Consider the following 24,437-nt stretch of genomic DNA (forward strand, 5'->3'; position numbering starts at 1 on the left):
ATTTTTGTATTTTTTTGTAGAGACGGGGTTTCACCATGTTGGCCAGGATGGTCTTGATCTCTTGACCTCATGATTTAATCACATCGGCCTCCCAAAGTGTTGAGATTACAGGCGTGAGCCACTGCGCCCGGCCGAGAAATGCAAATTGAAATCAGAATACGATATCCTTCACACCCACCAGAATGACTAAAATTGAAAAGACTGAGAACTTTGCTGTCGGGTGTGGGACAGCTAGAACTCTCCTACTCTGCTGGTGGGCGTGTGAATTGCTGTGACCATTTTGGACATTGTTGGCAGTATCTGTTAAAGCTGAGAAGATGTGCATTCTATAATTGAGCATTTCCCCTCAAAAAAAAAAAAAATATATAAGAATGTTGATAGCAGCATTATTCATAGATTGTCCAAAACTGGAAATAGATACATTCTTTTACTGTATGATAATACAATACAACAATTTGAATGAACTGTGGCTATGTATAGCAACAAGGATGACTCTTGCAAGCATAATGTTGAACAAAAGGAGCCCTTTATCAAATAATCCTTTCTGTATTATCCCATATGTATAAAATTCAAAAGCAAGCAAACCAAATCTGTGGTATTAGAAGTTAGATGGTGCCTGGGAGGAGACATGAGGGATGGTGCTAGAGGCTGTTACTCTATTTTTTGATCTGGGTGGTAGTTACATAAGTCTTTTCATTATGGGAAAATTCATTAAGCCGTACACTTAAAATGTGCATGCTCTTCTGTATATATTCAATGCCAACAAAAGTTTACTTAAAATTATAACGAGGCTGTGCATGGTGGCTCATGCCTGTAATCCCAGCATTTTGGGAGGCCGAGGCAGATGGATCAGGTGAGGCCAGGAGTTCAAGACCAGCCTAACCAACATGGTGAAACCCTGTCTCTACAAAAATAAAAAAATTAGCAGGGCTGGTGGCACACGCCTGTAATCCCGGCTTCTTGGTAGGTGTAGGCATGAGAATCACTCGAACCTGGGAGGCGGAGGTTGCAACCAGCCTGGGTGACACAGTGAGACTCTGTCTCAAAAAAAAAAAAAAAAAACTATAATGAGACCATTTTCTAACCTTTAAGAATGGCAAAGATAAAAAGTTTGATAGGGATTGTGAGTGGAAACAGCCTGGAAGGAAGAGTTGACAGGCCTTATTAAAATTAAAACTGCACACACCGGAGTCTATTCCTAGGGTTAGAGTTACACATGTACAAGTGGTATATTCAAGGTCCTTTATTATGGCTTTGTTTGTAGCAGTAAATGTTCAATAGGGGATGGTAAATAAATTATAGTACATCCATACCAACCATATAGCCATTAAATAGAATGAGAGAGCTCTGTAGATACTAATATGGAGTGTTCTCCAGGATAACTTAATTAAAAATAGTAAGATTTAGAACAGTGTGTATAGCATGCTATCATTTGTATAAAAATATACATACAGATGTACACATATATGTACACACATATGCTTTTTTTGTTTTTTTGTTTTTTTTCTAGAGATGGAGTCTCACTAGTCTCACTGCCTAGATTTGAACTTCTGGACTCAAGCAATCCTCTCGCCTCATCCTCCCAAGTAGCTGGGGTTATAGGTGTCCACCACTGTGCCCAGATACATATATGCTTTTTACGTAAGAAACTTTAGCAATCGTTGTCCCTGGAGGATGTAACAAGGTGGCAGGTGTGGGACGGAGGCTGACTTTTCACGATAAGGCGGTCTCCCTGTATCCATAGTTCTGTTCTACCTCTCATGGTTTCAAGTATCTAAGGTCAACCAAAGTCCAAAAATATTTCAATGGAAAATTCCAGAAATAAGTAAATGATTCATAGTTTTAAAGTATGTGCCATTCTGAGTAGCTTGATGAAATCTCATGCTGTCCTGCCTGGGATGTGGATCATCCCTCTGTCCAGCTTATCCATGCTGTGGACACCTCCACCTGGCATCACTTATAGCCCTCGCGGTGATCGGATCCATGGTCATGGTATCCAAGTACTTGTGTTCAAGTAAGCTCTGTGTTACTTAATAATGGCCCCATGTGCAAGAGTAGCGATGCTGGCAATTCAGATATGTCAAAGAGAAGCCGTGAAGTGCTTCCTTTAAGTGAAATGGATAAAACTCTTGACTTAATAAGGAAAGAAAAAAAATCTTATGCTGAGGTTGCTAAAATCTATGGTAAGAACAAGTCTATCCCTGAAATTGTGAAAAAAAAGATTTGCATAGAATGTATAGAATTTTGTATTATCTGTGGTTTTAGGCATTCACTGAGTGTCTTGGAATGAATCCCCCACAGATAAGGGTGGGCTACTGTATACTCTTTTAGAATTTTATAAATGCAAATATATCTTTTAAATATTAATTTTAAAAGTAATTTTTAAAAATCCCTTAGAAAGATGTTCTCTCAATAAGTCCAATGGAACCCACATTTTCCTTCACACTGAAACAGATCTTTGGTTTAACACCAGGCGACACGGTCTGCGTTGCATATGAAGGCCAAGCTGTGTAGGGGAAAATAGCCTGTGACATGGTGCTCAGACTGCGAGGGTGTGTGGGAATGAGATGATGAGGGCACAGCGAGTTCAGGCTTCCTGTCTTGCGCTCGCTGGAAGATCCAGCACTTGTGGAGTGAAGTGGTGAGCCCGTCCCCACCGGATGTAGTGTAATTTCCCTCGCTTTCCCCTTCTGAGCAAGTATAAGTTGAATTCAAGCCTCAACCTCCTGGGCTCAAGCAATCCCCATCTCAGCCCCCCAAGTAGCTGGCACTACAGGTGTGCACCATCATGCCCAGCTAATTTTTGTAGTGTTTTTTCTTTTTTGGTAGAGACAGGGGTCTCACTATGTTGCCTAGTCTGGTCTCAAACTCCTGGGCTCAAGCAATTTGCCCACCTCAACCTCCCAAAGTGTTGAGATTACAGGTGTGAGCCACTGCGCCTGGCTAATGAACTGTCTTTATACATATGTCTTTTACTACATTATTGTATTATTTCTTAGACGCAAAATGATTGAGTCAAAGGTATGAACATTTTAAAAACTCTTGGGATAGAGTGCCGAAGTGTCTTCCAGTGTTTCTCAGTTTGTTCTTCCATGGCACCCTCATTGGCATTGGGCATCATGTTTAAAAGCAGTTTTTAATTTGAAAAAATCCAGTCTTAACAGCTTTGCCAGTACATCTGAATGATAGGCTAGAAGACAGGGCTGTCAGTGTTACCTTTTGCCTTGAACGGGATTTGGAGTATTACCCCTGCCACCCCATGCTGTATAGAGTAGTGCTGAGGAGCCTGGGCCGGGAGTCCGAGCCCTCCCTCCACCCTGCAGCAGTGAGACCTCAGATAGGCTGGTTCAGGTCTGTGAGCCTCAGGCTCCCCTCCTGTAAAAGGGGAGAATCAAGTGCCTACTTCTGGCACTGCTCGGAGGTGCCACAAAACCATGAGCCTGCAAACCTTGTCTCGTGCTCCTTAGTGGCCTGCACAGGATTAGCATGGAACTCAAAGAGTTAAAGATGTAAAGAACTAAAATGCTCTGCTGCACTTGGGTTTAATACACTTGACTGTTATTTTGAGAATACTCATTCAACATAAGAAACTGGGAGGAAGGGGTCCTAGCGAGGCTCCCATCTAACAGGTAGGGAAAATCAGATAGCACCCTCACATTGCCTAGCAGAATTAACACTCAAATATTTATGGATTTGGTTGAGTGCTACTTGTTTATCTCAATACTAATAATGTTGACAGTAGCAACCAATACCAGATTCGTTTGAGCTACACAACTAGGTGGTGACAAAATAATTTATGTATTGACCTATTAGGACATAGCATGTTTTCATGTGTTAATATCAGATTAATGTGAGGACTTGAAAAAACATCTGATGGCTGCATGTTAGTTTAAATCTTTAGAAAGTAAGCTGAATGCCAAATAATAGACCTTCTGATCACATATTTAAGATTCAAGATGTAGAAGAAAACCCCCAAGGAACATTTATAGCATCAGCTGAGTGACTAGAGCGTGTGCCCCAGTGCACTAAACTCTTGTGACAAGGTTTTCTTAAAGGAACAAAAATCTCCACCTTGATTTGTGTCCTATAGCGGAGTTGTTTCCCAAATCAGGCTGTTTGAAAGAACATATGAAACGGCGTATGGCTAGCCCTCTCATCCCAAAGCAAATGTTTGTTTTGTTGCAGTGATGGAAACATTTCCATTGGTGAAGCAAATATTTAGAGCTGAAAGAAACATTTGGGCAGCCAGGATGTGTCAAAACAGAACAGATGTCTGCCTTTTAAAAACACATTGAAAAAAAAAAGCCACCTTGTACTTGGCTGCTGTGGTCGCAGCCACAATGGGTTAAGCAAGCAGTTAGAAATTGTGGATGTCTTTGTGTTGTAATACCAACTCCTGGGCTTGGCTTTGTATCTTTTCCTGTCTTGGTTTTTCTCTTCCAGAAAATGGGGTTAATCACTGTAAGTGATTTTGTTAAGGATCAAATCTGGTTGGTTGGTTGTTTTCCCCACATACTTTCTCTTTTCTTTAATTTATCTATTTGAATCAGAAATCTATTTACATGGAACAAAATTCATAAGAATATGCAGTAAAAAGTGTTCTTCAGTCTCTGTTCCCCAGCTACTGGTCTCCCATATAACCAGTTACCAGTTTCCTATCCTCCTTTTCTTTTAGGTATATACACACAAGTGTGAGAGTGTGTGTGTGTGTGTGGTGGGGGGGTTGGGAGGGTAGGTGTGTGTGTAGACTTCTCTGTACCCTTCACCTAGTTTCCCCCCATGCTCCTGATGTTCTCTTTGGTTTTCTTCTTTTGGGGATGTTGATCCTGAGAATTTGCTTATTTAAAATGTGCAGACTGTGTCAAGTGGCAGAGGGCAGCAGATGTGTCAGGCTGCCCATGCTCCCTACCCCCCTGCCCCTGCCCAGCACAGAGAGCCCTGTGTGGGAATCCAATTCTGGGGCTCACATGGGCTGTGGGCAAGTCCCTACGCCTCTATGTGGTGTTTCTTTTTCCTGATCTATGAAACAGACGGAAAAAAAGAAAAAGAACAGGAGAGAGATCAGATAAACTCCAATTTTTCTTGCAGTTCTGAATTTCTTTGTTTGTCAAAGCCAAGTTGATTCCTTTTTTTTTTTTTTTGAGACGGAGTCTTGCTCTGTCACCCAGACTGGAGTGCAGTGGTGCTATCTCAGCTCACTGCAACCTCTGCCTTTTGGGTTCAAGTGATTCTTCTGCCTCAGCTTCCTGAGTAGCTGGGACTACAGGTGTGCGCCACCACGTTCAGCTAATGTTTTGTATTTTTAGTAGAGACAGGGTTTCACCGTGTTAGCCAGGATGGTCTTGATCTCCTGACCTCATGATCCCCCTGCCTCAGCCTCCCAGAGTGCTGGGATCACAGGGGTGAGCCACTGAGCCCAACCTGTTGACTCCTTTTTTAAAACCACCCTTCTTGACCTCTTCTAGAATAGGAGCAAGATTTAAGTATCACTAAAAGGGTTTATCAGTTTGGCTTTTCCACGCATACACAAATACATGTTTGGCTTACTTGGCATTTAAGTAGCAGAGATTCCTGATTATCATCCCCTGGGTCTTTAGGGACACGGTTTCTTCCCATGGACTTACTCGGCATACTGCGGGAAGGGCTGACTTCTCTGCCTGTTGTGAAAGTCCTGCTGTCCATGGCAGCCAGCAATGATATTTGTCCTGCTATTAATCCTCTGGAATCGATCAAATATCGAAAATAACTTCTCTTTGTTTTTGTTTCTAATTTAGCAAAGCGGGATTAAAAGAAAAAAAAAAAACCTTTAGATTATATAGATCTAAAAATAGACATCATGGCTGCTGACTGGAAACCCTCCCAGTCTTTCATATGAGAGATCTCAATTTGTGTTACACAGAGGGGCAGCTCACTTCTGTCTTGTTCACCAGTTATACTACTCCCCAGAGAAGCTCAATAAATTTTATAGGAAAGTTTCCTCCTTATGCGGAAGGAGCTAAGCTCAATGACTGGTGTGTCTGATATAATTTAGGGCTCCAAGGGAGTACGTCTGCCTTGTGGAATAACCTATCAAAAGTAAATGTACAGAAACTTTCGATCTTGGTTGATTTGGCTGTGTCATTGAAACTGCTGAGCACTGGACCCCGTGAACCCAGCCTATCTGCTTTGGAATTAAACTGCTCCCCAAAACTCGCATTTAATTCACTGCTAAAATGGCTTCTGTGTTTTGCACTGCTCGTAGCTTCTGAGCTCGCGTGCTGTTGTTCCACGGTTTCCACCACTGGCCCTTTGAAACCTCCAAACTTGGACTTGGTGGAGTTTTTACATCCCTCTTTGCCTCTTCTGTTGACATTAGGAAAGCAGACCTGCCTTCTCTTTAGGCTTCAAGGGGAACAAGCCTGCCAGTTTCCTCAGTCCTTCAGCTAGCAGTGAAATACATTTTGCACTGGCTTTTTTACTCAGTGATTTATACTGGGAGACATGGCTGGGTGATATCCAGTGTCCTTTTGTCTTTGTGTTTATTTTTCTTCCACATTTAATGTATTTAAAGGATATATCGTCTTTATGGTTCACTGGGATAAGGCAGGATTGGTGCAAGTTTTAATGAAAGGTGCCCCAGCTCTCTGTGATGAGCTGAGAATTATCTTCTTGGTTAGATATCTTTCTTTCTTTCCTTAGGTGGCAGGAGGCAGTGTTTTGCTGCTTTTTGAAATAATGTTTCTGCCTAACGATTTCTAGAAGGATACCGAGAGGACATTCAGTTTCAGGGCATCATCAGCAACTTTTTCTCCTGTTGTTTGAACTTCCCTCATTTAAGGAGAGGGAAAAGTCTCAGGTCTTGTTCTTAAATTTACATATCAATTTTAAGATGATGGGAACCAGCTCCCCCCACCCCCACTCCCCATCAGATCAATTCTTACGAAAACTCTTTCATTCAGGGTAATGACATTTGGAACTAGTTTTCTCAAAAACTGTTTTCACTGCTTGGGAATAGTTAATCAGTGGAGGAAAAAGTGTTTGGCTTATTTGCTTACTGTTTTAACCAAGTGAATTAGACAGGTTGGGGGGCTGGGGGAGGGGATAGGAAAGTGGGTGGGGGAGGCCCCATAAACAAGGTGATATATAATATTTTTTTTGTTCTCCTTTTAAATAAATACCGATCAGCTTTATGTTCAGAGACAATAGGAGCCGTTGGCTTAAATTTGCAGTTTACTGTATTTATGGCTGTAATATCAAGGTGCTGCCGTCGTAATTTCATGCCCCAATGAGAAGAGCAAGGTCGAAGCAAATGCTTCCATCGGCATCTGCTAACACACTAACTCATAAACAAGGCCCGGCTGGATCAGGTGGCACGGAATAATACAGGCTAATGAAATACAGCACAGCTTTCCATTACTGTTAGTTTTTACAGTGTCGTCATTACGTGTAATTTATGTTTAAAAAATTCAATTTTATACAAGGCACTGGGAAATAGGGGTCTCCAGGTCATCCCACGACTTTTAGAGGCTCTGAGAGTCCTTATTGTACTCTACTGTTCCAACAAAATGTTCATAAAATAAAATAAAAATACTTTTCCCCTTCCCCTCCCTGAACCTGTTCTGAGAGAGTTGATTTTTTTCTTTTAATTTGGGGAGTATTTTTAGCCAGCTGTCTTCTCTGCCTCATCTCCTCCCAGAGTGTGCCAGGGCAGATAACTTAGTTGTTCTGAGAGAGGTGACCCCCGCTCAGTGTCCATGAGTCCCGGATGAATTGCCCTAGTCCTAGAAATAGAGGGGGCTGTGGAGCGGGGAGAAAGAGGTCCCAGTGACCAGCCCTTGACTGCCACCCTCTGCTGCTGGCCCTCTGGCCCTGTTCCCATGATCTCAGTCAGATGCCACATTTTTATAATAAAACTAGGGCTGAGCAGGAAGGCGCTGGCAGGAGTTCATTACCTTGCTTATTTCAAACTCTTCCTAACCCTTCTGTCCTGGTTGTTGTTTGACCTGAAAGATGAAGTGAACACTGCTGTCTTCTGTCATCTGTCTTTCTGCTTCACCTGCACAGGGCCAGGCCCCGTGGCAGTGCCCAGTGGTCACTGGGGACAGTGCTGAGGTTACTTATCCTGAGAAACCCTTGCACAGCCTGTCCCACAGAGAAAAGACAGCCCTTCCGGGTCCCTGGTTTGGTCTGAGTCGTGGGAAAGGACCCTAGGGCATCTGAGTCACAGCCAGTACCCTGCAGCTCACAAAGTCTATCAGTTTGGTTTTGTTTTCATTTGAACAGAAACCTTGAGAAAAAGAAAGCAAATTTGTTTATCTTCTGGGGATAAAAGCAGGCAAGGATGGCAGCCCTGCGGCCGTGCAGGTCAGACACTGCAGCAGTGACACCGGGGTTTTTTTCATCAATAGGATGTAGCTCACTTGCTCTGTTCTTTTACAAGAAGCCCACCCTGGAGAAGAGATGCCTGGCGCAGCCCCTGCACAAGGGCAGCAGCCTTCTCCTGGTCCGGGGAGCTCCCCCGGAGGTTTTTGCAAGTAGATTCTAGAGAACTGAGAGAACAAGAAGTCTGCCCCTATGGTGGGCGCATGGAATCTTCACTCAGAGAGTTTGGTTTGAATTGTGAACTCTCAGTTTTGCCGATCAGGCCACTGTGGTGTGAAAAGATGAAGTGGCCTCTCTACCTCTCAGAGTCAGCCTGCATCCTCTTCACCTCTCCTCCTCTGAGACAAGCTCCCTCGTCCCTTTCTCATTCTTTTCACTAGAGCTAGTGAGTGGAGAGAGTAACACTAAGAAATGGGAATTTCTTAGTGTTATTCTCTGTCAATAATAGATTTGAATTGTCAGTGCTGTGGACTGGGTTGTCAGTGTTGGGGTTGGGGATTGGTAGCTCTTGAAAATCACCAAGTGGCAGAAAGGAAGTTATAGGAAGAACATCTGAATGCTTAGTGCTAGTGGTATCAGGTAACGCATATTGATACCTCAACTAAAAGAACATTTGGGGCTTTATTAAAATGGACTAATTCTTCCAAAGGTAGCAGCTAAAGGGAGACTCAGATGAATAGAGGAGGGAGGAGGCTTGCAGGACGGTGAAGCCCTTTGCTTCCAGCTCTGTGCCTGCTCAGCCATTGCTCCGTCCCTCTGTGGTTAGATTATTCCTTGCAGATAGCAATCAACTGGAAGGAAGTGTGTGTGTCTAATTTGCATGAGATTATTTAAAACAAAAAAAAAGGTCTGCATTAGTCAGGGTGATGGTAAACAACGGCAAAGAGATGCCTTTTATAATATAGCCTGTGCCTCAGCTTTCAGAGCCAAATATAATTCACTTACAATTGGCAGTTTCCTTTATTATTCCTCTTAACCTTTTTGATTCTGCAAGGTCTCAATCTAAGATCAGCAGTTTGTCTTGGCAGGGGTGGGAAAGATGGGGCTAGGGCACCTCGATGTCTTATATTGGCTCCATGGCAGCACCTTGTCCCTGAAGGCAGGGTCATCTCAGCACCAAGAGCCAATGACTGGGCAGATAACTAGCTGTGATCTGGAGAGATATGGGTGTTCCCACTCAGTCTCCCTAAGTTCCAAATGAACCACCTGACTCCTGTAAATACAGTCGTGAAGCTGGGCAGTTCTGCCTAAGGTGGGGACGTTCAGAGGAAGATGGCACTCAGGGAAGTCTGTGACAGGCATTTGGATTTGATTTGGGGCTAGAATATTAGAATGAGAACAAGACGAGGACATTCTACCTTTGTCACTCTTGTGTTGTTCAAAAAGTTGTCCAGGTGTCATTTACAGATAGGAGCCGGGGGTTAAGTTCCTGTGTTGTTTCAGTGTAGCCCCAAAACAATATTCACCGGCCCCTTCCTGTAGATGAGAGTGCCAGGAGAGGGAATGGGGTGGGGAGAAAAAAATGTAATCCTTCTCTAAAGCTCTTTAACAAGACTGAAGACCTAAGACGTAGTTTGAGTCTGCCATTTGATGTTTGGTCACTCTGGTGTAGTGGAAAGTCACTGCCCTGGAGAGGGAGAGCCTTGAGTGCTCATCAGCATCGCTGCTCCCTACAGGTAGGGTGTGGGGCATCGTTTTTACCCTCCTTGGACCTCAGGTTTCTTATCTGCTAAATGAGGGCAGTGACCGGGATAATGACCTGGCTCTGAATATGATCCAGTGAAATTGTTAAAACGCTTACTTTTTTAAAAGAAGAGAAAGGTTGGCATGCACGAGGCCCCGGGTTCAATCCCCGGCACCTCCACCAAAAAAAAAAAAAAAAAAAGAGAGAGAAAGGATTCATTTACTGTAACTAAATCAAAATCCTGACTCTCCCAGAGAACCAGGGATATCAGAATTTCAGCCAATATAAATTTTGAGTCTCAAATGATAAGGTCTCTGAAAAACAAGAGCTTGGAAGGAAGTGCTGATGCCCTTTCAACTGTGGCCTCACTAGAGTGGGCTCGGCTGCGATAATGCAAGGAACATGTTTTATTAGGAAAATAGGTTTCATAAAAGCTCAGGGCCAGAGGGCAGATCTACGGGCAGGGAGTCCTGTCCCTTTAACCAGCGCTGGCTCTCAGGGCCGAAGCACAACCTGTAAGTTACTGTATATTTCCCCAGTGTTAAACATTATTGTACTTGTTTATATTTGAAAGAGCCAAAAGGGAAAATGAGAATGCAACTGAATGCTCCTTTTGGGAAAATTATCCTCATTTGCAGCCAGTGGCTGACAAGGCACACGAACCACCAGGTTTATAAAATTCCATAGTGTACCAGTGACCATCAGCCTGTGCTGACATCGCAGATGCTGTGTTCTTCTCTAATGGCTGATTATGAACTGGTTAAAACCATGTCTTTCCCACTAGGGCTCCAAAAGGGCGTCCCCTTCCTATTTAGTAGGAGCGATCGGCAGTCACTATGCAGGCTGGAGCCCGAGAGGCACAAACTCAGGAGGGATGTGTTCTCTGTTGTTGCCTGGCTTGCCTGTGTGTCCTGTCCCTGTTCTTCTTGGGAGGTGAAATTATGGGTTAAGCAGTCCCTTTGCATCAAGCACCCCCTCTCTAGCTCCACTCTACTGAACTTCAGGTTTTGTCTTTGGAAGTTGGTAAGTGATGCGCTGTGAACCCTGGAAGCATTTTCATCAGGCCCACCCATCTGTTGAGAGCACGATGCTATTGGGGAAATCCGGTGGCTCTTCAGACTTCCCAGTGCTGTGGCTGTGCCTGCCCTTGGCCAGCTCCACTGTGTGAATAGGGTAAAGAGGGGAACAGCTGCAGTTTTAAATGGGGGCAGTCCTCAGCTTCTCAGCGCAGAGAAGGGAAAAAAGAGTCCAGGGCTATTTAGAAGAGTTCAGGCATTATCCTTTGACCAGTTGTGATAGGGCATGAAAAGTTTGAGGGATGGCTGCAGTCAAACTCACATGCCGGTATGGTGCAGGGCAGAGCTGTGCTTTAAAGCATTAATGTACACCATCTATTAGCCCCTAGGCACAGAGTGTGAGGCACCATGCTTTTGAAGATGCTGATCCTCAGAACCTCCTTATACTTCATCTACCCCCAGGGGCAAATATACCATGCTGTGGGCCTCTAATGGAGAGCTGCCGACCAGATGTGGAAGAGCTCTCGGCTCTAGTTTAAAAGCTCTGTGTTGCGGCTCGCTTGGATATTGGGATTCCCGGAACAGCACGGGCAGGCCGAGTGGTCTTTTGCAGACTAGCAGTGACCTCCCACCTGCTTTTCCCACTTTCAGCAGCTGGGGCGTCTCTGTACCCAGAGCTGCTTCTTGAGCTGGCCCCGTGGGACCACTCGTTTCATACTTGTGTGCCACATTTCGTTCCTGTTCTTCGGGTTGGTTGGGGTCCTCTTCCTCCTCCCAAGAGTCAATGTCCCAAATTGACTTCAGACCCATTGGAAATATCCCAGCTGTGTGCCCACTGGAAATGTGGCCTTCATGGGGTTTTCATTTGCCTTTTATTCTTCTGTGGGCAAATCCTCTCCACATGGCATAGCCACTGCAGATGGCGCCCTGCTACTTCCTGATGTCCCATGTACGGTGTGGTTTAGAGTATCGGGAGGATTTAAAAAAGGGAAAAGAAAAGCTAGCCAAAGGCAATGCAGGCAGTGTATGATAGGCTAGAGTAATAATCATCTGAAAGTTTGGGCCTGGCCTTGTTTTGATCTGTTTTCTTGTTTTATTTTCTTCTTTACGTTCTATATCCCATTCATACTAATCACAGTCAGTCCTGATTTTTCTTTTTATTTCTGCATTTGTCATAAAATAAAGCAAATTATTCCCGTCTTCAGAAACGATCTAGACTAATTAGTCGTCTCACCCAATAATTAGTTTTTTGTTTCCCTGTCTGTTTTCATGCATTATTGTTAGTTTTTTCCCCTCTTTTTTTTAACACCATTACAGATTAAAATGAGCCACATTTGCAGTTGATGGTATCTGTTTTCGGGGAAGAATGGAGAATTGCAGTACAGAGCGACTTCAAAAGCGGCAATAAACTCAAGGATAAATTAAGGAAATTGAATGAGCCACATTTGGAAGCCGCGTTGAGGCTAATATTCTGTCGCTTAAGGTTAAATTGCAACTGAGGGAGGTTCCGGAGAATTTGAAATCGGGAGGCAACTTACTAGGTTGCAAGGCATTCTGTGGCTGTAAAGGTCTTTGCTCAGTGAAGATTCTGTTGCAGCTATGGACACTGGCAAAGGTACTCACCTGCGATTATGTCCTCTTCTCCCCAGGGCTGACAGATGAAGAGATTGATATGGCCTTCCAGCAGTCCGGCACTGCTGCTGACGAGCCTTCGTCCTTGGGCCCAGCCACACAGGTGGTTCCTGTCCAGCCCCCTCACCTCATATCTCAGCCATACAGTAAGTCACCCGCTGAAGCTCCTGCTTAACCTTGATTGGGATTCAGGACTCTGGCCAAAGAGCAGTGTTCTGTGTCTCCCAGACTTAGCAAACCGGGAGAAACCGGGAGCAGCAGAAAGCTCTTGGGTTTTTCCCAAGGAATGTGACACACCCCGGTCTTCTTCTAGACAAACTTTTTAAAGCATGTGACAAAGGTTTCAGAAGAGACAAGGGATCAGAGTAAATGATTTTATTGTTGTTTCAGGTATTTTGTTGACAGGCAGAAAACCCGTACAACTATTTATTGATTCTGTTGCCATCTTCTCATCCCAGTGCTTTGGAATGTTACTGTTTCACTAAAAACAACGTGAACATCTGACTCATGGGTGCCTTCTTGTTTGCTCACTGCAATAACCGGTCTCCCGATTTTATTTTTTTAAGTTAATATTTGTAGGTTTAGGTCAGCCTCCATTTCCCATCCTCCCTCCCTTGTCCTGGCTATACCTTGTACATTCACGTAGTAGCAGTCTGTTAGGGAATTTCAGGTTAAAACCTAAAGGTCCGTTTTGAATGCCGCTTTTAATTATCAATATACTAGATCATGACCCATGAGGGGTCTTTTGTTGCTCTTAAATGAAAGCTACTATAGGAATAAAGTTTCTTCAAGCAAGTTATAAATGCATACCTCCAAAATGCAGCCAGAAGCCCTCCTTGAAATGACTACAAAGCTATGGAAAAATAGCTCAATTTTGTTTCTTTAATGAAACTCAGCACTGGGCTGGGTGTGGTGGCTCACATCTGTAATCCCTACACTTTGGGAGACTGAGGTGGGTGGATCACCTGAGATCATCAGGAGTTCGAGACCAGCCTGGCCAACATGATGAAACCCCATCTCTACTAAAAATACAACAAATTAGCCAGGTGTGGTAGCAGGCGCCTATAATCCCAGCCACTCAAGAGACTAAGGCAGGAGGATTGCTTGAACCCGGGAGGCGGAGGTTGCAGTGAGCTGAGATCGTGTCACTGTCCTCCAGTCTGGGCAACAAAAGCAAACCTCTGTCTCAAAAAAACAAATAGGCTGGGCACAATGACTCACGTCTGTAATCCCAGCACTTTGGGAAGCGGAGGCAGGCAGATCACTTGAGGTCAGGAGTTCAAGACCAGCCTGGCCAACATGGTGAAACCCCGTTTTTACTAAAAATACAAAAAATTAGCCAGGCATGGTGGCATGCGCCTATAATCCCAGAGCTCCTCAGGGGACTGAGGCAGGAGAATTGCTTAAACTCAGGAGGTGGAAGTTGCAGTGAGCCAAGATAAAGCCACTGCACTCCAACCTGGATGATAGAGTGAGACTTGGTCTCAAAAAAAAAAAAAAAAAAGAAGAAATAGAAACTCAGCATTGGATCTGTTATCTTTCAAAGTGCCTTTTCTACAATTGTCATTTTAATTGTTATTCTCAGAAGTTTTCTTTTTTCAAAAAATGATTTCGAATGGTTAGAAATCAGATTTTAAAAGGCATATTTTCACATGACAGATTCATTTTGATCCCCCGACACCTAGCCTGAAGCTACCTTCTTTCCCTCACCTCAGCACTGCTTTCATCCGGCTCAGCTGTAGCCAGGCAGGAGTGGTCTTATCGGTAGAGCCAGAGGGCCTTCTCTTCTCCGGACTTGCTGAAGGGCCAGCCAGTGGGTCGGAATCTGCTCTCTGTGTTACGGATCTTATTTAGAGACCTCCTCCTCTGGCTGTCCACACAAGGCTGAGTCGGGGAGGGCAGGGAGTGTGTGCTCAAGTGTGTCAGTCTGCCAGTACCCTGCCTGGGTGACCCACTGCAGGGCACAGAGCTTCAGTGCTGGGCCTTGTCCTGTATTCGGGCTACTGGGTTAGCACCTGCAACTTGTCAGCTCAGGGCTCCTTTCTCCTTTCTGGCCAACATTCTTTCCAGTCCATTGTAGTTGCTTTGGGTCCTAAGCTGACTTTACGTGCTTCTTTTTAACCAAAGGCTGAGTCTCCACACTTTTTCTTTAGTTGTGTCTCTGGGCCCAGCTGTGTAATGGGATTTGTTGAGGATAGGCAGTGGCAGCTGGGGTGCAGAATTTTCTAAGATGCACATCTGTTCTATTCCAGCTGTTTCCTCCAGTGGCTTAATACCGAACAGGTCTCTCGGCTACTTGGAAACTTCTGACTCAGAACAAAGTGTTCTGGTCAGTCACAGAGTTGGCAGGCCATGTGTTCACCTACTTTTCATAGACACAAAGGGTTAAACTGTTAGTCTTTCTGAAAGAGGCAAAAGAATGGGGTGGGGAGGGGCAGTTCAGCCATTTCAATCATTCTCTTGTCCAGATCGCTCTGAGAAAAAGCATTACACGTTGAGGTATTTAGGTAGCAATAGTTTTAAGAGTCTCCCAGCCCTAAAAATAAAATACATGTTCTTAGAGACAGACTTCTTCCTGCTTTGACACTCGTGTAAAAACAATGGTAATGGTAATTTTAAATACCTGAAGTTTTTAGTTGTCACTATTGAGCTTCATTCTTCTCGTACCGTTACCTCGCTCCTCTCAGCTCCGGGGGTGACTGCCTCTTCACTTCTGTACTTTTGCCAAGAGGTGTCAAAACTGCTTAAAAAAAAAAAAGCTTGATTTTGATTAATATAGAGAAACAAGACTTTGCCTGACTGATAATAAAACTGATAAATGACATTTGAATTACTTGTAGCGGTAATTTATTACATAAAATATCTTTTATTTGACATGCGATTAGTTGCTGGAAGCATCACTCAATCTGACTAGTTTAAACATGCTCTAAAATGAACCCCAGTAAAAACCAGGGCTGTCTGCTGCTGGCGTTATGAAATATACTAATCCTGGAGTGAGGGAAAAATCTGACTTTAAATATTTAAATGATTAATTGGGTTTATATATTTTTTTTACCTTTCTAACCCCCTTAATTACAAGCAAACTCAGGGGAGTTTCTGAACTAGGTGTGCAATCTGCATGCTTATCACTGAGGCATTGTCTGCGTCCGGGAGGGATTTATGGCCTCCGTTCATGTGTGTTCCTGCCGATTTTACTTCTAGATCCCCGGCAGCCCATTCCTCCCCATATCTTGGCTTTTTATGGATATTCCATCTCTGAGCCCAAGCCTAGAAAATGGGATCCCCTGGGCCTAGCCCCACACACTCATGTCTCAGGGTGGGGCAGCTTTTCCAAGAGCACCCCAGGGAGCCCAGTGCTCTTCTCCTTTGAACTTGCTGGCCTACCTACTCAGCGGCAGGTGTGCCACTGGGTGCCTCTTTTGGCGTCTCTGTTCTTTGGTGAATATGGTTGACCTTGAGATGTTCGTAAATGCCAGTGTTGGCAGAGAGAACATAGAAACCTGCCCGAATGGTAACAGTTCAATTTCTCGGTATTTTTATTAAGCATCTACTGTATGCTCAGTACTGTATCACGTGAGAGATGCAAAACCTGATCTTTAAGCATCTTGCCAGCTCTTTGGGAAAGATAAGATAAACTCTTAAGAAAAGGATAATAAGATGTTGTGATTTAATGCCAAAATTAATTATGCAGACAAGAATTTCTGAAATTCTGAAATACAGAAAAGAGAAGAATTAATGTGGGCTAGAGTCAGGGAAGGCTTTTGTGAAAGTGATAGGAGGTTGGCACCAAGGAGAAGCCTGGTGTCACCTGGTATAAGCATAAACCGGTGTTCTCGGGGCTTAGAAGAAAGTCGGTAGAGTTCAGGAGAAGTCAGGCTGTGGTTGGAGAGAAGATTTGACATTCTCCATTTCTCAGTTTGGTTTCTTCTTGTCTGGCTTTGCATCGGGAGTCAGTGCGTGTGTGTAGGTGCGGGCCTAGCCCAGTCCTGAGCAGAGGCCTGATAAATGCTGCTTGATTGATTTGCGCCAAGCTGATTTGTCTTCTTCCTCCCAGAGAGACAAGAAGCTTTGAGATACAAGCAGGGCCAGTGTAAATTTTGTAAGATAATAATTTCTTCTTAGATTTGAACATTTTTCCTCCACTGTCTTTGATCAACAAGTTAGGCCCCTTCAAAGACTGACCTAGAGCTTCAGTTGCCTCTTCTTAAAATAGGATGTAAATGTCTGAGGCTGGTGAAGGGCTTTGAACCATTTGATTAGAAATCCTGAGAGAGAGTGAGTTATTTTTCTGTTTACTTCTTTTATAGCCCTGTGTAGTAACATATACTTATCTGTGATTATCTTAATTCACTGAGCAAGCATCGTTATTGAATGCCTACTGTGTGCCAGACCCCTGGGCAGACGAGATTAATAGGGCCTAGTCTCTTTGTCTGGTTGCTCCTGTCTGGTAGGGAAGATGGTTAGGCCAACACAGCAGTGCCTGTCAGGTGGCCCTGGTGAGGACAGTGGCACAGAAGAGGTGATGGGAAGCTTCAGAGAGCAAATGTCTAACTGGATCTGGTGGGCTGATTGGTTCAGTGATCACACAGGATAGACAAGGGCACGCCAGGCTAACGCAAAAGCACATAGACGTAAAACTGATGAAGTTAAGAAACTCCAGGTTGTTGGGCATTGGGCATGGTGGCTCATGCCTGTAATCCCAAATTTTTGAGAGGCTGAGATAGGAGGAGTACTTTGAAGCTAGGAGCTCAAGACCAACCTGGGTAACATAGTGAGATGCCATCTCTAAAAAAATTTATTTTTATTTTTTATTTTATTTTATTTTTTTGAGGTAGAGTCTCGCTCTGTTGCCCAGGCTGGAGTGCATGGGCGTGATCTCAGCTCACTGCAACCTCTATCTCCCAGGCTCAAGCTATTCTTCTGCCTCAGCCTCCTGAGTAGCTGGGATTACAGGTGGGTGCCACCACGCTTGGCTAATTTTTGCATTTTTAGTAGAGACAGGGTTTCAGCATGTTGGCTGGGCTGGCATCGAACTCCTGACCTCAGGCAATCTGCCTGCCTCAGCCACCCAAAGTGCTGGGATTATAGGCATGAGCCACCGCACCAGGCCCTGTAAAAAAATTTAAAAAAACAGCACTAGCCAGGCATGGTGGTGGGTCTACTTGGGAGGCTGAGGTGGGAAGATTGCTTGAGCCTAGGAGGTTAAGTCCGCAGTGAACCATGATTGTACCACTGCACTCCAGCCTGGGTGCCAGAGCAAGTCTCTGTCTCTGAAAAACCAAAAAGAAAGAAAGAAATCTGAGTTGTTGAGAGTGGCTGGAGCATGGGATGAGAGAGTCAGAAGACATGGTTGGAGAAAGGGTGGCTCTGCCAACCCCGACGGAGGACAGCCGGAAGCACAGTGACTTTTACTTTGAAATGCATCACCTAATGATTTTTGTAGCCATACTGCCTATTTGGCCATCTTATTCTTAGACTAATATTAAAGTTATTTGTGTCATCTAGGCAGATGCCATGAGGTTAGTTAGCGAAGACATCGGGGGGCGTTGGCCGGAGGCCATTGTTCTGTGCCGAGCCTGTGGTGCCCACTCTGTGTGTTCACGGCTGTTCTTCAGGGTTGGGGCCAGCGCTGACTCCTCCAGGGGGTCTTTTCAGTGTTCTGACTTGGAGGGAAGCTCCCCTCAAGACTCCCCATCCCACCCCACTTCACTTAAGCATTTATACCAGTGTCTTCCCCATCCAACTGTGAGTTCTGAGGCTTAAAAAAAATCTAGTGGCCTGAGGCTCTGACTGAGCAGGTGTTCTAGAAATGCTTGTGGAATGGATAAATGCGGGTAGAAATGTGCTTGAGAATGGAAGGGCTGTCGTGTGGGTGAGCTGCTCCCATGGCCAGTCGGTGATACTGTCTGTGAGCTCAGCTGGTGCAGACTGCTCTCGGCAGGCTGTGGAAGAAGTAGGGGATGGGACCCGCCTCCAGGAGCCGCTGTTCATCCTAGAGGGAAGCCCTCCATTGAAGAAAGACAGAGAAGACCATCCCATGTCATCTTGCATGGTGAGAATGTTAAGAACTTTCAGAATTTGAGAACAAAGGAAACTCCCAGAATGCTAGTCTTAGGCAAGGACTTCTGGAAGGGGCAGGACTTAAACTGGCTTTGAAGATCAGTCAGCCATAGGTAGACCCAAGGCGTCAAGGAAGGCGTCGCTGTGAAGAGAGAACAGAAAAGGCCCGGGGCAGGGTGGCCCGTCTCTTCCATTTCTCTCTCTGCCGGTTTAGCAGACAAATCTCTCCTTTTGCTACCTGAAAGTTACTGGTTTGCATATGAAGAAAGTGTTTCTCTAAATTTGAGGAAATTGAGTTTTCTTTTGTCGATGGTGCTGGTTTGGATTAGCAGGAGCTCTCTCCATTTTGTTGCTGTGCGTTCTGCCTGGTGTGGTGCCATATGGGGGCTGGATAAATGCCATTCGTGGATGTTGCAGAGGGCAAGTATCACGGGAGGGAACTGAAATAAAGCGATCCTTTCCTTTCGTTTATTGGACCATTAAAAGTCTTTGATGTTGATGGCAGTTAGGATTCTGGCTGTGGTGACAGTGTGTTCGTTTTAGGAAATTCTACTACAGGTGACAGAGAACTCCAAACAAGGGTGGCTTAAAGAAATAGAGAAATTTTTCTCTGTTACATAAATATAGGTGGCCCAGGCTGACAGGAGGCTCTGTGGTCTGCAGGGACTCTGCTCTGCTTCACTGCTCTGCCTTCCTGACAGCTGGCTGGCATCCATCTCATGGTGTGGTGTGAATGCTTCGGCTCCAGCTATCCCACCTGCCATCCAGCCAGCGAGAGCTGGGAGGAGGCAGGAAAAGGGCAGGCTGCCTTCTAAGGACACCTCTTGGAAATTGCTCACGTCACTTCCACTTTCTCCCTATTGGCTGACTCTTGCACGGCCATCCTTGTCTGCAGGTAAGGCTGAGATGTAGAGTCCCGATCTCCGTAGCACATGTCCTCAGCTTTCCATAGCCCATAGGAAGTCTGAGTTCTGATAAACACTAGGTTTAGGATAATGGTTACCTCTGGGCTGGGGAGGAACACATGGCTAGCTTCAATGGTATTTGGAAAGTTTTAGCTAGTAAATTAGGCAGGTTTAGAATGGCTCATTGTATTACTGGTCTTATAACTTAAATACATGTCTTTTGTATGTATCAAATATTACAGGGTACATTATTTAAATATGGCTTCTTTCCTTGGTCTCAGCTGCAAGCTGTGTGGTGAGAAAACTTAGAGCCTACACCACTGGGTCGTGTTCTCAAGCACTCCTGACTTCCTTTAGCTCTTTTTTTTAAAAAAAAAGTTCTGAATGGACTTTTTATTTTTTAAAAATCAGTCTTACTGAGATGTAATTGACATAAATAAAATGTACCTATTTTAATTATACAATTTGAGTTTGGTAAGTGTAGATTTCCATGTAACCATCACCACATGGTAGAACATTTCCAATACCCGGAAAGGTTCCCTTGTGTCCCATTCCAGTCAGTCCTCCCCTCCTTGATCCTGGCTTGATGGCAACCACTGATCTGCTTTCTATTACTACCTATTAAATTTCTTTCCTAGAGCATCTTTTTTACTTGAATGGACTCGTACAGCAAGTACTCTTTTGTTTCTGTTTTTTTCTGCTCAGCATAATGTTGCTGAAATTCACCCAAATTGCTGTACGCATCCAAAGCTCTTTCCTTTTTACCAGTGAGTGCTATTCCATTGTATGGATGCACACAGTTTGTTTATCCATTCACCAGTCAATGGGCTTTGGGTTGGTTCCAGCTTTGCTATTACGAATAAAACTCTCACGAAGGAACATTCGTATACAAGTCTTTGTATGTTTTTATTTCTCTTGGGTGAGTGCCTCGAAGTAGAATTGCTGGTTTATATGTTAAGTGTATGTTTAACTTTATAAGAAACTGCTAAACTGTTTTCTGGAGTGGTTGCATCATTTTACCTTCCCACCAGCAGAGAGTTCTAGTTGCTACATATCCCCGACAGCGGGTGTTCCTCAGTCTTTTGAATTTTAGCAATTTTATTGTGTATATGCTGGTATCTCATGGTGGTTTGGGTTTATATTTCTTTGATGACTGATTAGGTTGAGCCTCTCTTTGTGAGTTTATTGTCCACTTGCATATCTTTTTTGGGAAGAGTCTGTTTCAATATTTTGCCCATTATTAATAGTCTTCTTACTGAGTGGAATGAGGTTTTTAATGTATTCTGGTTTCAACACATTGGTCAGATACATGTATTATGAGTACTTCCTCTCAGTTGGTGGCTTGCCTTTTTATTTTCTTAACATTACCTTTTGAAGAGCACACGATTTTAATTTTGATGACATATATTTATCATTTTTTCCTTTTACGATTCATGGTTTTTGCGTCCTAGGAAGCCTTTGTCTATCCCAAGGTTGAAGAGACTTTCTCCTATATTGTCTTCTAGGAGACACTGTCTCACTCTGTCACCCAGGCTGGAATGCAATGGCCTGATCTTGGCTCACTGCAACCTTTACCTCATAGGCTCAAGTGATCCTTTTGCCTCAGCCTCCCAAGTAGCTGGGATGACAGGCGTGTGCCACCACACCCGGCTAATTTTTGTATTTTGTGGAGAGACGGGTTTTCACTGTGTTGCCCAGGGTGGTCTTGAGTTCCTGGGCTCAAGCAATCTGCCTGCCTTGGCCTCCCAAAGTACTGGGATTATAGATGTGAACCATTGCGCCTGGCTTATAGTGTTAGTTTTTATGTTTAGGTCTGTGACCTATTCGTCGTTAATTTTCATGAATGGTGTGAGGTAAAGGTCAAGGTTCATTTCTCCCCATATGGATATCCAGTTGTGCCTGTACCTTACGGTCAAAAGATTATCTTATCCCCATTGAGTTACGTGTCTCTTTATAAAAAATCAACTCACTATATATGCATGAGTCTGTTTCTAGATCCCTCTTTTAAAAAAATCATTAAAAAAAAAACAAAGCTATTGAAGTACATGTTATATGTCATACAAATCATCCATTTCAAGTATACAGTTCAATGACTTTGAGTAACTTTACCTAGTGATGCAGCTGTCACCCTAAATCAGCTTTAGAGTACTTCACCTCCCCAATAAGATCCTTTGGGCCCATTTACTGTTAATCCCTGTTCCCACCTCTAGCCCCAGGCAACCACTAATCTCCTTTTCATCATTATAAATTTCCCCTTTTCTGGACATTTCAGGTAAATGGAATCAGAATATGTGATCCCTCGTACCTGGCTTCTTTCGCTTAACCTGATGTTTTTGAGGTTCATTCATACTGTAGCATGTATCAGTACTCATTCCATTTTACCATGGAATCGTATTCTGTTTTCCGATATACCTCATTCTCATTTTGTCCATCAGTTCACCCGTCGATGGACATTTAGATCGTCTCCAGTTTTGGTGAAGATGAATAATGCTGCAAAGAACATCTCTGTGCAAGTCCTGTGTGGACTTGGGTAGATATTGCTCTTGGGTAGATATCTAGGAGTGGAATTGCTGGATGTGATAGTTTTATGTTTCTGGATCCTTCTTAATTATTTTCTTTCTAATTAGTTTTTGGAAGTATAATATACATACAATAGATACATCAATTTTAAGTATACAATCAATGAGTTGTACAAACAAGTAGTAACTCATTTAACTCCTATAACCAACATTACAATCACAATATAGAAAATTTCCATCACCCCAGAAAGTTTCTTTGTGCCCTTTATGTCATCCTTTTCCCCTGCCTCTGGTTCCTGTTAACCAGCAGTCTCTGCCCTGTCACTGTAGTTCCTTCTGCCTTTTCAAGCTTTTCATATAGACTGGGCGCTGTGGTTCACGCCTGTAATCCCACCACTTTGGGAGGCTGAGGCGAGCAGATCACCTGAGGTCAGGGATTCAAGACCAGCCTGGCCAACATGGTGACTTCTCTACTAAAAATACAAAAATTAGCTGGGCATGAGTGGCACGCACCTGTAATCCCAGCTATTTGGGACGATGAGGCAGGAGAATGGCTTGAACCTGGGAGACGGAGGTTGCAGTGAGCTGGGATTACGCCACTGCACTCCAGCCTGGGTAAGAGAGAGAGAGACTCTGTCTCAAAAAATAAAAATAAAACATTTCATATAAATGGAACCATATAGTATGTAGGCTTTTGTGTCTGGTTTCTTTACCATAATGCTTTTGAGATGGGTTCATGGTTTTATATGTATATATACACATACACACACATATTTATATAAATATATATAATTATATACATATATAATTTATATATGTATTTCTATATTATATATACATATATGGTATATATTTGGAAAATACATATAAAAGGAATGGACTATTTATGTCTATGTTATGATTATGATTCGTGGTTTTTACATCCTAAGAAGCCTTTGTCTATCCCAAGGCTGAAGAGACTTTCTCCTATATTGTCTTCTAGGAAGTTTTGGTCTTAGTTTTTTGGAGATAGCATCTCACTCTGTTGTCCAGAGTATATTTATTGTATATTTATATACATATGTACACAAATATACATAACTTTTATATATATATATATGTATATTTATATATTTTTCTTTAAAGGGCCATATTTTGGACTTTGTGAGCAACATGTCTCTGTCACGTTTTCCTTCTCACCTCTTTCCTCTTCTCCCTCCATCCTCTCTTTTTCCTCTTTCTCCTCCTCCTTCTTCTTCCTGTTCTTCTTCTCCCTTTCCCATGACTACAATTCTTTAAAAATTTAATAACCAGGATGGGTGCAGTGGCTCACACCTGTAATCCTGGCATTTTGGGAGGTCAAGGCGGGCAGATCATTTGAGATCAGGAGTTTGAGACCAGCCTGGTCAACATGGTGAAACCCCATCTCTACTAAAAATAAAAAAATTAGCCTGACATGGTAGTGAGTGCCTGTAATCCCAGCTACTCGGGAGACTGAGGCAGGAGAATCACTTGAAACTGGGAGATAGAAGTTGCAGTGAGCCGAGATTGTGTCACTGCACTCCAGTCTGGGCAACAAGAGTGAAACTCCATCTCAAAAAAGAAAAAAGGGCTAAAGTAGGATTGGCCAACTGGCTATAGTTTGCTAACTTCTGTTGCTCCATGTACCACAGTTTGTCTGTCTGTTGACCAGTTAGTAGTCATCTGGCTCACTCCCAGTTTGGGGCTATTATGAGTAAAACTGCTGTGAACAGTCATGTATAAATGTGCACGTATGCTTTCATTTCCTAGGAGTGGAATGGCTTAGTCACATGTTAGGTACATGTTTAACTTTAAAAGAAACTATCAAGCTATTTCCCAAAATGATGGTAGCATTTGTATTTCCATCAGCAATATGTAAGAGTGAGTTGCTCCATATGTTTGTCAACACTTGATAGTCTCATTTTTTAGTTTAGCCATTCTAATGTGTATGTGATAGACCCTTATTGTACAGCACTTTTAATTTGTATTTCCCTAATGACTAATGACATCAAGCATATTTTCATGTGCTTATTGGCCATTCACATATCTTTTGTAAAGAGTCTTTTCCAATCTTATGCCCATTTTAAAAGCCACTTTGTCGTTTTATTATTGAATTGTCAGAGCTCTTTATATATTCTAGTTATGAGTTCTTTGTCAGATATATGTTTGGCAGGTATTTTCTCCCAGCCCATGGCTTGTCCCTTCATTTTCTTGAGAGTGCCTTTTGAAAAGCAAATGCTTTAAATTTTGATGGTGTCCA

The 24,437-nt window shown here is 43.5% G+C and overlaps 1 protein-coding gene across 3 annotated transcripts in view; it reads left to right on the top strand.

The window, feature by feature from the left end:
• Positions 1 to 24,437, top strand: part of PEX14 (peroxisomal biogenesis factor 14) — a 148,224-nt gene that overhangs the window by 106,435 nt on the left and 17,352 nt on the right. For all 3 annotated transcript variants that reach the window (XM_012473609.1, XM_012473611.3, XM_012473610.2), the window contains one exon: positions 12,711 to 12,839. In XM_012473609.1, the coding sequence (XP_012329032.1) occupies positions 12,711 to 12,839 (129 nt within the window). The remainder of the gene's footprint in view (positions 1 to 12,710; positions 12,840 to 24,437) is intronic.

This window comes from Aotus nancymaae, unplaced genomic scaffold (genome assembly GCF_030222135.1).
Source record: "Aotus nancymaae isolate 86718 unplaced genomic scaffold, 86718_ANA_hifiasm-v0.15.2.pri h1tg000053l, whole genome shotgun sequence".
Classification (NCBI taxonomy): domain Eukaryota; kingdom Metazoa; phylum Chordata; class Mammalia; order Primates; family Aotidae; genus Aotus; species Aotus nancymaae.